The 13,321-nt window shown below is 36.8% G+C and overlaps 1 protein-coding gene across 13 annotated transcripts in view; it reads right to left on the bottom strand.

The window, feature by feature from the left end:
* The window catches only part of cadps2 (Ca++-dependent secretion activator 2), a 148,548-nt gene that overhangs the window by 97,540 nt on the left and 37,687 nt on the right, over positions 1-13,321 (bottom strand). For all 13 annotated transcript variants that reach the window (XR_013819953.1, XM_079860242.1, XM_079860234.1 and 10 more), the window contains exon 2: positions 1,584-1,697. Coding sequence is in view for 12 of the 13 variants with exons in the window: in XM_079860242.1 (XP_079716368.1) it covers positions 1,584-1,697 (114 nt within the window). In the remaining variant the exon portion in view is untranslated. The remainder of the gene's footprint in view (positions 1-1,583; positions 1,698-13,321) is intronic.

Genomic DNA, 13,321 nt, shown 5'->3' with positions numbered 1-13,321 from the left:
ATCCTGTTCTAAAAGAAAATGAAATTAAGAGAGAAAGGGATGAAAGCAAGAAAGAGGGTGATTGACAATGAAAGACGTAAAAAGGTAAAAACACTGATTCGAAAGGCTTGTCTGAGACCGTACATTGATGCGGTCTTATTTTTGCCTGTTTGTTATTCGCTGGAAACGTTACATGCCTCCTCGTACCATTAAACGAACATGAAAGACTTGAATAGAGATAAAAAAGTGAGTGTGTGAAAGAAAAAGGAATGGTACCAAGGTAGGTAAAGCAATTTAAAGGGGTGGTTGATTATGATTTCCCTTTTCTAACTTTAGTTAGTGTGTAATGTTGCTGTTTGAGCATAAACATCTGCAAAGTTACAACGCTCAAAGTTCAAAGCAAAGGGAGATATTTGCTTTTAAAGAAATCGCTTTTTAAGGACTACAACAAACAGCTGGTAGGGACTACACAACATTCCTCTCGGGTTAGTGACATCACCAGCCCTAATATTTACATAAACCCCGCCCCCGGAACACGATTTATAGATTATCAAGACAGAATATGCTAATCATTGACTAGAAGATAACTACACATAAGCTACATAAATCCATCAACTAACCATTCAGAAATGTCCTGTTGCATTCCACATGTTGTCACTTCTTCATCATTGTCTGAATCCGGTTTGAACATAAAAGGCTAAAAGTTTTTGAAATGTTCAGTGCATGTCTGCGTGAGTGCAAGCTGTTGAAGCTCCGCCCCCTGTGCCTGGAGCAGCAGCTCATTTGCATTTAAAGGAACAGACACAAAACGGTGCGTTTTTGCTCACCCTCAAAAATTGACAATTTTAACATGCTATATAAAAATATCTGTGGGGTATTTTGAGCTAAAACTTCACATACACACTCTGGGGACATCAAAAGGACATTATACCACCCCTTTAAAAAAGCCCACTCGTGCAGTAGTCCACAAATAATTCAGCCAATCAATTTTCAAAAATGTATCAGCTGACCAAAGCACAAAGTCCCAGGCTTCTTCTGCAGGCGCAAAAAAAAGAAACACTTCTTGGATCTGGGATTTTTCTAGGTCAGTCCAACAGCTCTAAAAAAAAATTGTTCCTTTGAAATTTCCTATCAGACATCATTTATCTTTCAACCAACCACCAAAGAGAAGGACTCCTAGTAGACATAATATTTCAAAAAGAATGGCAGTGTAGTGACCCAACTGAGGCTATAAGTCACATGACTACAACAACATGGTGGATGTAGTACGTTTTCTTTCAGATTTCTTTCATATGACACACATTAATACTCTATAGAACAATTTTTTTAACGGTCATAAATTCATTCCTCATTGAACAAAGTGCCTACTCTCAAACAATATCTGGTTTCAGACTCAGCTTTAGTTTGAAGCCTGTGTGTAAATAAAGCAAGTGCCCACCAATGCAGACACACAACACAATAATAAGACAATAATTCTACAAACTCAAAATGACAACATGAAAAAGGTCACTTCAACTATAGACACTTCAGTCACATACTAATGGCCGGCTGGCCGCACACGTTGGAAGTAGTATATTTGATACGGAAATTAATTTGATTCTTGCCTCGTAGTAACTGCGCACGGCGTTGCAGAAAGCCTCATCGGCGACAATCTGTGTCTCTCCTTTCAGGAAGGCCTGGAAACGCTCCTTTACCACCTGTAACTGCTGCTTGTTTAGCTGAGAAAAGAAAAGACAAAAAACAAGTTTACTGAAGATGTGATCAGTGGAAAACCAGTGGCATTACTTCTCATTTCTTCAGTGAATAACAGATATATAGTTTTTAATAATGCTTTCTATAGCACCTCTTCTGGTAACACTAAGAATGCGATGCGGTGCCGTTGAGCGTGTGGCAATATAAAAAAGCCCTTTTCTGCTAAATTGTTATTTGTAATTGCATTTAACTAGTAAAGCACATGGAAATGGCTTTCCATAAATACAAATGGCTTTCCATAAATACAAATATCCTCCTTTTACTCGTTGGTATTCATAAATGTTTTTCGCCATTATTGATGTTTTGGTTATGAATAATGAGGGGAAAAACACAATTATTTTCCCATCCCTTAATGTGTTTCCAAAGCTGATGTAAAATCAGCAGGAACTGTGGAACAAATACATCGGTAATGTTTTAGAGGGAAAACATCTTTATTCAAAAATAGCGATTTTTAAAAAAAAATGCTTTTTGCTTGAAAAAACAAAACAAAACAAAAAAACATTAGTCATATTCTTTGATGTTGTTTGGAGGGGATTATATCCAATCAAGTTTACCCACAGGGCGCATAAGACTAGGTAGCTTCAGAAATCAGGACTATTAACAGTCATAATCATAGTTATGACTCATAAATTGACATCCAGGATGGCCATTTCAAAAACCGGCTTTGGCACAGACCTTGCCTATGGTTGGAAATTCCTAAATAGAAGGAGCCGTCAAGTAACAAAACACAAATACATGAGATAGCAGTTCATATCCCACCCCAAAATGCAGTTCAAACAATCTGTTCAAAAAATATATTTTTTTAAAAGAAATTAATACTTTTATTCAGCAAGGATTAAACACCATTTATAATGTTATAAAATATTTCCATTTCAAATACATGCTGTTCTTTTGAACGTTCTTTTCATCAAAGAATCAAATGATCAAGTATCAAAACTGTTCTCAACATTGATGATAAAAAGAAATGCAAAACGGCATTTTAGAATGTTTTTTGAAGTGTCATGTGACACTGAGGACTGAAGTAAGTTTGATAAAATAAATGCAGTTTTGGTGAGCATAAAACATTTTTTCAAAACCATTAAAACATCTTACTGACCCCAAACTTTTGAACAGTAGAGTATGTAGTTTTTGCTTGACAGGATTTTAACCTACATATTTTAGGTAGAAAATGCTGATACTAGGCGTGCCATGAGATCTCGTGATTAAATCTTGAATAAAACGAGACAATATTTCTTGTCGAGGTGAATATCAGCATGAAGGAGTTTAGTTTGTGGCAAATTGCATTTATATTGTTCTGTCTTTTACTGCAGATGATAATTCATATCCAGAAAGTAAAACTGAAGTGACATTCATTACAAGATGATTGATCTCCCACACACCCACACAATCTCATTCCAAAATGACAATGGTTCACCTATGTTTATTAAACCTTTGACAAAATCACACCGGAACATTCAGATCTGCGCTGCCACTGATGCTGACCCAGAGAAAGTCAAATCATGTGTAGGCATGAAACAGCTTTACAAATCTTTTCAACCACAAATAAGTTTATAGTTCGGATAAAAACCACTGATGTCTACGGAAGCGATCAAAATAGTCTCCTTTTAAATTGAATTTAACATGGCGCTTCAAATAAAGATTCTATTAATTACATTGTTACACCACCAAGTGGTGACAAGTGACTGTTAAAAAATGTATGTTATTGAATCATTCATTCAATATATTCGTTCAAAAATGCTGATTCATCCAGCAATTAAACAACTAAAGTATTTATTAATGAGTCATTGAATCATTCATTCAGTTTTTTTAAATAATTCAGATAAATTAAACATTTTAAATAGACTGCAGCAATCAACATTTTGTCAGAAACTCTTGTAAATGACATTATTTGATTCTCAATTCATCCAGAATTGTGCAGCTCTAGTTAAAACATTTCAAAATGCACCAGCATTGTTTTGCATTTTGTGATTTTCAGTCGAATAAAAGACAAATTTTCTAGACATACATTTCATCATTGAAGATTTCTTATAAATAGTGTTAAAATAATGTCTCATCTTGTGAACCCAACATTGTGTATTGTCTCGTGAGCTAAGTGTATCGTCACACCCTTAGCTGATACATTGTACGAAGTGTAAACAACGAAGAAGTCAGATTTGTTTGCAAATAAAGCATGTAAATAATGCCGCGTTCCAGGCAACCTGTAACCCGTGTTTTTCCAACCTTATACCCGTGAAAGTGCACTGGAACGGCAGTAAAACCCGTAACCGCGATCGTTGACCCTGACCATGATCCTGAAAAGCAGTGGAGTTTTGTAGCAAACTGCTCTGTTTATTTCCCTTCCTCTTGGATAGATGGTGAGCCCTCAGGCAAATGTAACAGATGAAATGTGCTACGACTGTCAAAGGTTTTAAAGCCACTGTAAATTCTAATATTCCCACTGAGTTACAGCAACCTACAGGATATCATTGATTTTGATGGCATGAATCTGTTAGACATATGCCTCGTGAAGTCTTTGAATTAGCATTCTAGCAGACATCACTTTCTAAATACAAACATATCCCATGCTGATTCAAACACATAGATGGTGTTGTTTACCATGTTGTGAATATGTTTGTGGTTGTGGTGCTATTAGTACTTTGACCAGAGACGGTCTAATAAATGCACTTGTTTGACATCAGCACAGCAACAGCATAGTGCTTGCATCTCCTCCATGTAGCATTCGCTGTCGTCTCGCTTTCAATAACTTATTCACTTTCTGTTGTGATTGATTTGGCCTTGTCTCTTTGTGAGACAGTCATTCAGTCTCTCTTGTTTGTAAGGCAATGTGCAAGGGTGTCGACAGCCTCGCTCTAATATCCCTCACACCGGCATGCAGTGAGAGGCAAAGAAAAAAGTGATAAAGTATAAGACTGTTTGAGTATCATTGATAACAATGCTATTTAAAAATTAAATATTGATTTTATTTTAATACTAAACATACATTACTTCGTTAAATAATCCATTGCCAGTAACAAAGTATCTGGTTGTCACAACAGTAGGTGGCAGTATTAACACCGCATGCCACCTAAAAGGAAAAAAAAGAAGACAACAACGCAATGGCTGTGTCCGAAATTGCATACTCTCTAGAGTAGGTATTATTTTGAATAAGTAATTACTTCAGGATCGCTAAAAAAGTATGTTCTATATAGCATGAATATAATCTGGACGCACTACATTCGCTATGCTGTCATTATCATGTGACCTACCATTCACAAATGCGCACTTCAGAATCTCGTCAAAAGTAGTAGGTCATCTAGTTACTTTTTGCCTACTACTGCGAATTTGGACATTCTTATTTAGTCACATTCAGTTTTTATTATATAGGCCTAGTATGAAAGTATGGTATTTCAGAGGCAGCCAACGTGTAGCTACTACTGCCGCACAAACTCATATCAGAAAAAAGTGAGACAGCGAGAAAAAAAGTGTGACAAAAGTGAGACACTCTACCCATCCCTGAAAAAAAAAGTGCTCTTCAGGGAGTTTTTCAGAAATTCATAAAAGTGAGACTTTCATAACAAACAAAAATATTGGGTCCCACTATAGTTATTAACTACAACTATTAACCCTCTGAGGTCGGCAAACGCGCGGGCGCGTTTTGCTGGATTTTCTCCACATTGTAGCACTATAAACTTAAATTACTCAGTCATTTATAGTCATACAGAAAAAAGAAATATAAAAAAATAATCTGTGATATTTCTCCTTTTGTATGTGTCCACTTACAATCAAACCAAAACATTGTGCTTTTGTAAAATAAAGAAAATAAACAGGGTGTGCGTTCTGCCTCTCCGTCGCGGTGAACTTTTTTTTCTTGAGCACGTCTATAAACTGAAACAAAACTCAGCGAATACTTGTCACACATTTATGAGCCATATACCTTTATAAACATTTAAGTGTGTACTTTTAAATGATCGGATTCAAAACGAAAACAAATATTCTCTGTTTAAGTAATTTGTATAAAACCAACAAGATGTCCAGCTTCTCAAACGCTTCCTAATTATTTTTAATTCGGCCACGCCCACTCGCGCAAAAGAGATTCACATGCAAATCTCCACATGGAACGCGGACTCGCTCATTACCTCAACAACAAAACACTTCACTTTTCATCGAGTTTGAAAGACGTGTCTGAGCTTACATTGGATTTAGGCTACCTCAGAAGAAGAATAACGCGATTTGAAGACAAGAAAGAAAAGGTAAGAAATTCTTACATATTAGTTTGTTATTGTTGCATAAATGTCACGTTGCAGTTGAACTGTTGCTAGATATATGGGGAATATTATAATATTTAGACCCGTGTTTACTGTTACTGTGTTTGTGGATATCTGCTCAAACGTAGATATGTACAGTATATGGTAACCATAATGTTTTATATTTGAGCGCGATCGCGTTTGAATGTATCATATTTTTGATAGCGATCGCGTTTGAATGTATCATATTTTTGATAGCGATCGCGTTTGAATGTATCATTTTTTTGATAGCGATCGCGTTTGAATGTACTGTATCATATTTTGGATGAAAGCAAAACGCACCAAACGGCTTCATGTTTTTATTATTATCTCATTTCATATCATCATAACGGATGGAAACATTTGAAGTAACATGATAATCAATATATTTTTCTCTACCTTAGTTGTTACTGAAATCTTTTGAAAGATTTATACTGCTATAGGTTATTTATTGTTATTATTTTATCCGGCACTGCGCATATACCTTATGCCTACAAGGCACAACAAACCTGGTGTTCATTATATTATGTTGGAAACATTTGTGTGTGTGTGTGTGTGTGTGTGTATTCTGTGAATTTTAAAAAGGAATTTTAAAAAGCAATTTTAACCAGAAAAATTTCTGGCCTTTCTCTTGATATCAGTATGTTCACTTTTTTTTTTTCAGGGCCCAGATGCCACTGAGGACTTCAACATTCACATGAGTCTCTGTACGTGAACACGGTAAAGTGAAAATCTTGAAAAAAAAAAAAAGATATGTACAATGTTTTTAGGAATGGCACAAAGGTCTGTCTTTGAAGTGCTTTTTTGGCATTTGTTGTGTATCTTTGGATTATGTTGTGTTGTAAATAAATCCAAACAATTTAAAAGCCATTCTTTTTTAAATCTCCTCATTTACAGTATTGTGCAAGGTTGCTCAGAATGGCAGGGCCTGATAGCTCCTAATAGGGCCGTTAGGGGAGGTTCTTTGTCTTTCTCAGGTGAGAAAAGCTTACATATTAATGAGCTCCCGCATAAAGCTTTCTAACACAAAACACGTCGTAAAATTTTTAAATCAATATATTGTCTTATCTGAATGAGCAGTCAGGGTGATTTTCACATAGTTTTGGAGCAAATATTCTAGGCTACGTCATACAATTTTCAAAAGTCTTGTGAAGAAATAATCAGTATGGGTTTCATGGCCTTATTTCAGTGAGATTTTTTTTTTGTATTTTCACAAACCACGCATAAATGTCATTATCTCAAAACTACAAACTTTTACATACATGCTGCTGATATATTATTGTAGCAGAGTTTGTGCTGAATACAGTGTAATTAGACTTTAGCCATGAAAATGTCACAAGTAACAGAAATAACCAGAAATGTCAGAGCATGTCAGAACACCTCCAGGGCCCAGAAAACAGCTCAGACCTCAGAGGGTTAACAACAACATTTGCCTCAAACTCCTAATTACTGCTTATTAATAGTTAGAAAGGTAGTTAAGTTTAGGTATTGGGTAGGATTAAGGGATGTAGCATATGGTCATGCAGAATAAGGCATTAATATGTGCTTTGTAAGTACTAATAAACAGCCAATATCCTAATATGCATGCTAATAACCAACTAGTTATAAACTAAATTGTTACCAAATATTGTGTAGTCTGAACCCGGTATAAGACTAATAGTGGATCAGATAATCATCAGATCATTTTATGAACCAAACTCAGATAAATTCAGACAATTTCTGACATGCGTGAGATATTGAAACTTGTAATACTAAATTCACTGGACATGCGATGGTCGCCAGCGTTCGCTCAAGTCACTCAAAATCACCAACTCTCACTGAAAATGAATGACTTCTAGTGACAGCAAGACGCTGACTGTGTGAAAAGGACATGACAGTATTTTCTCACAAGGTTATTGGTGGTGGACTTGAGTCTGGTTGCTGTCAGAGCTGATATTGTTTGCTGTGAAGGTGATTTTTCAAGGGTCACCGGTAGGGAAAATGAAACTGGGATTTAGTCGCACTAACATATGGGCAAAGATTTTTAACTACATGATTATTGTCGGCAAAAGAATTCACAATAAAGTTTAGGGGCCCTATTACAAAACTATTTTGCTAGTTTCAGCCCGACGCAGTTATCATTTTCACGTCCTGCGCCACGTTGTTTAAATAGCAAATGCATTTGCACCCATGATGGGCGTGTAGTTCTGAAAACAAGGTGTGTTTAGGCACATTGTTGGCGTTTTGCTATTTTGAACCAACTGAAACCTGGTCTAAAGTCAATGGCGCAGTATTTTTTTAGTTATTTAAAGAGCACGTTAGTAATGTGCGCCTACAGGCGGGTCCACAACGCACGTACACTCTGCTTATTACACATACAGGGATGCGCAGCAGCACACAAACATGCAAATATTAAAAATAAAAGGATTAAAATGTAAAAGATTAATATTGTGTACACAAAGATATGGTGGAATTCGACTTGTCCCGTAGATGGTCTGCTTGCGCGTTTTAACCTCGCGCACGAGCAGATCCATTTGCGCTCTGGAGACGCGTTCAGTCTTTCCACTTGCAAATTCCGCAATGTAAATAGCAATCCGCCATGGCGCGAGGGCAACTGACTTTTAAAGGGAATGAGAGATGAGACTCTGGTTGGTTTATTTCATGTTACGCCCAAAACACACCCAATACTCATTAAGAGAATAGGAACAATGCTTTTAGACCATGCGCAGTGCGCGCTGACCATTTTCCCATCGTTAAACTAGCAAAAGTGGATTAAGACACGCCCTAAGTGCACTTGCGCCCTGCGCTTTAGACCATGCGCTTAGATCGGTAAAATAGGGCCCTAGGTCACATTTACCGCTGCTTGGCAAAATTTATCAGGTCATTCCGATAGGAATCCGCACAAACAGGAGATTTTCATGAAGGTGAAAAAGTTCACCACACAGATTTCACCTATGTTCTAGTTATTCATGTAAATCAACAAAGCAATATGTAATAAACATGTAATAAACCAGAAAGCTGCTTGGTTTGAATGTGTGTGAGCTGTTCTTTATACATACGCTATTGACAATGGAACTTTTTTGCATTTCACTGAAATTTTGCTAATGTGACCTCATAATTCATTTTTAACTGTGTTTATTGCATTTACTCTCTTTAGTAGCCAATGAATCGCACTCAAAATACAAGTGTAGACAGGCAGGGAGAGAGTTTGTAATCAATTTTTTCAAAAGCAAGTCTAGGAAGCCTAGAACTACCTGATTGACGGAGAGGTCATTCAAATGACAAGGACAGAAATGAAAGTATTTTTGATTTGTGGCTTTAATAGTGAAAAATCAGCTCAAATGGTTACTGTAGTGGGCGAAATCAATTTAGCCTTACAGTTCAGGTTTACTCTAGTTCACACACCCACCCAGAAAACACAACATGAGTAGGCCTACTTTATAAACATCATTAATGCTCCCAAAGGAAGTCTAAGGGGCTGAGACCACCTCGCTTACAGTATGTACACAGCTGCTCACTTAGTGACCCTGGACCACAAAACCAGTCACATGGGTCAGTTTTTTTTTAATTGAACAACTATTTGAACATCTGGAATCTGAGGGTGCAAAAAAATCAAAACATTGAGAAAATCGCCTGTAAAGTTGTTAATTTATGTACGTGATTGTGCTGCATTCACTCACAAAAATAAATGTTTTATATATTTAAGGTGGGAAATTTACAAAATATCTTCATGGAACATGATCTTTACTTAATATCCTCATGATTTTTGGCATAAAAGAAAACCGATAATTTTGACTCATACAATGTATTGTTGGCTATTGCCACAAATATACCCGTGCGACATGTGACTGGTTTTGTGATCCAGGGTCACATATTGGGAACTTCTTTTAGTTTCTTTTGCTATTATATCAAAAGCATGTTGCTCAGATTGTCTCTATTTTCTCATTCTTAATTAATTTTTCTTTTGTTCTTCTTTCTCACATTCTTACATTGAAGGCGTTTTGCTTTTGCCACTCCCTGAGCATGACAACCCCTTCACATCGTCATGGCAACATCTTCCACTGCGTGGCAAGAGTCGGCTTCCAAGGACCAGCCTGGCTGTGCAGCAATCCAGCTACAGCAAGCCACTTTCTTATGTCTTATGTCTAACTTATATATATATATATATATATATATATATATATATATATATATATATCTCAGAGACAAAGGGTAAGACCCCAATCATTAAATGACTACTAGCTGCCACCACTCATTGAGGAGTAAAAGAAATGCAAATCAACTTTTGAACTAAAAATATGTCTCGAGTATTTCAAGGTAAGAAGTCAAAATGCTACAACAAATACAATTTAACAGAATTAGAAGCTATTAAGAGGGTGAATTAATCATAAAATTGTTATGCGGGCACAGAAAGAATCTAGAAGTTCTAACAATTCTGTAATTAATTTATTCACCTCGTTTTATTTCAAAATCTGTATGACTTCCTTTCTTACACGGAACACAAAAGCAGAAACTCTGACCAATGTTTATACTGCTCTTTTCTCATACAACTAAAATATACAGTGACTAAAGCATTTCAAACTCAAAAAGTGACAATAAAGTAAAGCACCATAAAAGTGGCTCATGTAACTGAAATAAATAAATGCTGTATCCATATTAAACTTCTTGCCAACACTGACAGCCTACAATGAAACACTAAAACACTTAAAACTAAAATAATTTATTTTGGATTAACAACATTAATTTAAGCAATTATTCACTGTTGATGTAACTGTGGCTGTTTCAGAGGAACGAGAGTGGGACCAAGATGCAGCAAACATTTATTCAAACAAACATTTTAAAAGTAAATCCAGGCAAAACTGATAAATGCAGACATGGGCAAGGAGGGCAAACATAACTGACAACAAGTGCACACATAACATCCATAGATGGACAACACCAGACAAAGAACATGAGAAACACTTGGATATATACACACACACACTCAAGGGGAGATTGGCGAACAAGACACACCTGGGAACAATCATGAACTAATCAACAAGAAAAACTACAAAGGACTACAAAACATGGCACAGAACAGGAAATAACATAAGTCCACACAAGACAAGAGGAACACAAGACAGGAATCATGAAAGTTGAACTTTTGCCCCAGTTTCACAGTTCACTTTCATTGTAGCATAAACAGCAGTGTGAACAGTCTTCAAAAATTCTCCTTTTGTGTTCCACAGTAGAAAGAAAGTCACCCATCATGGATTGACATTTTTGGTTGAATCGTTCTTTCAGCACCCTCAAGGAACTAAATTGATGACTTGATCATATAAACTAGCATGATTTACAGTGATCACTGATTACATTTTTTAACTTTTCCTTCATTCCAATATGAGGCTGAAGCAAGTAAGTCCACAAGGCCGTAAGGAAACAGGTGTCACCCGGCACTCTCCTCCCAAGCCTTGACAAAACATGCACCCCTCCTACTAATCAAACACACATTCACCTCTCCTTCAACAAACATGCTATAATGCATCTCTTCACTGAAACTTACATTCAATCGTCAAATTAAAGGGGTAATATTAGAGCTAAGAGATAACCTCCATTACTGTGTTCAGACTATGTTCAAAATAGTAAACTAGCATATAATTTAAAACATACTGCACAGTATGCACAGCATTTTAAGTATGTATACATGTGTTATAAAACGACAAATACTTCAAACACTGTGCTACACTGTTGTCACTTGACCTCATATGACCTAATACCGGTATGCAAGTTTAATTCAGTGAATGGCCTCCATCTTGGAAATATATATGTATACTTATTTATTATTTAGTCAATTTTGCATTCATAAAAACAATTCAACAATTTTCAACAATCGAACGCATCTGATATTACAGTATCCAGCACATCCAGCTCTGTTGTACACTGCACATTTTGGCAAATTCAGTTGATTATCCAGGTATGCCATACAGTATAAAAATGCATACTATGTGCAGTATACATACTGTATACTTAAAAAATAGTAAAAGCAACATACAGTGTAGTATGATATTATGAACACAGCCTAGGATCTAAACTTGCAACCATGCCATCTGATCGATTACTAAAGACTCACAAGAGGGTTAAATCTGACCTTGCTAGAGAAAGACACTCATGGCCACATGTGATGTTCTAAACAAACATCCACCCCAACAACTATATGGATCAACAGGCAAAAAGGGGGAGAGAGAGAGAGAGAGAGAGAGAGAGAGAGAGAGAGAGAGAGAGAGAGAGAGAGAGAGAGAGAGAGAGAGAGAGAGAGAGAGAGAGAGAGAGAGAGAGAGAGAGAGAGAGACAAAGAGAGCAATAAAGAGTGTGAAGAGAACGTGTGTATGTGTAGCCTATATGACAGTGATTCCCACCGGCACCATTGGGAGCTAATGGAGAAGAAACACTGCAGACATTTATCACAGAACAACATGCAGAGCTAACAACCCTGATGGCTGCTCCTGTCTCCGCCACGAGCCTTTGTTCAAGCCCATTAGTGGAAACACATTGCAAAATGGCACCAAATACCCACTCAAACCAAAGTGTGCCTCACATACAGGCCTGTAGTGTCGAAACCTCAATATTTGAGGGCAACAACCCAACTTTCTGATAGATCTGCACATTTGTTCTCTAAGTGAAAGTCATCACCCTTTTTCATAAGAGACCTTAGGTCAGGAAGGAAATTCTCTGTTTATTCAGCCATTTCCTGTCATTGTATAAAGGAGGTCTTCATTTGGGGCCTGTCCGTGATTAAAGCCTACATAAAACTGCATTCTCAACCCCATTTAATTTTTGTAATGTTACATATTTCAAAGCGAAACGATGTTCAGCAAGAAAAAAGAAATGTTGGGAGAAACATTTTATTGATTGGACCATAAAAACAGAGCTTCTACAGAGTTTACAGTCAATTGTGGAGAGCTACTCCCCCCTGCTGAAATGCCACCATGAGCCACATTTGAAAAGACTTTCTGGCCAGGAAGTGGAGAAGTTCACCCTTGAGAGCATCTCAATGCTAACACCTTACTAACTGTACATTAGTTGTACATTAAAAGGGTCATATAATGGTATATGCACTTTTACAAGTTGATTGTACTGAAATGTGTGTTGGCAGTGCCTGTACACAACCATCATAAAATGATAAAAATCCATCCAGTGTTTTTTTTTTCTCTTCTTATGTTTTCCCCCATCTCAAATCAAGCCGTTCGATTTTGTGACTGAACAAAAAATCGACGCCCCTCCCACGATTGTTGATTGACAGCAGCGTTTCAACACAGACCCGTCCTCGCTCGCTGTATAATGAACAACGCGTTATGGTTATTGTGTTATTG

Source organism: Squalius cephalus (assembly GCF_949319135.1).
Source record: "Squalius cephalus genome assembly, chromosome: 23".
NCBI lineage: Eukaryota > Metazoa > Chordata > Actinopteri > Cypriniformes > Leuciscidae > Squalius > Squalius cephalus.
This window is presented reverse-complemented; position numbering and strand designations above follow the sequence as displayed.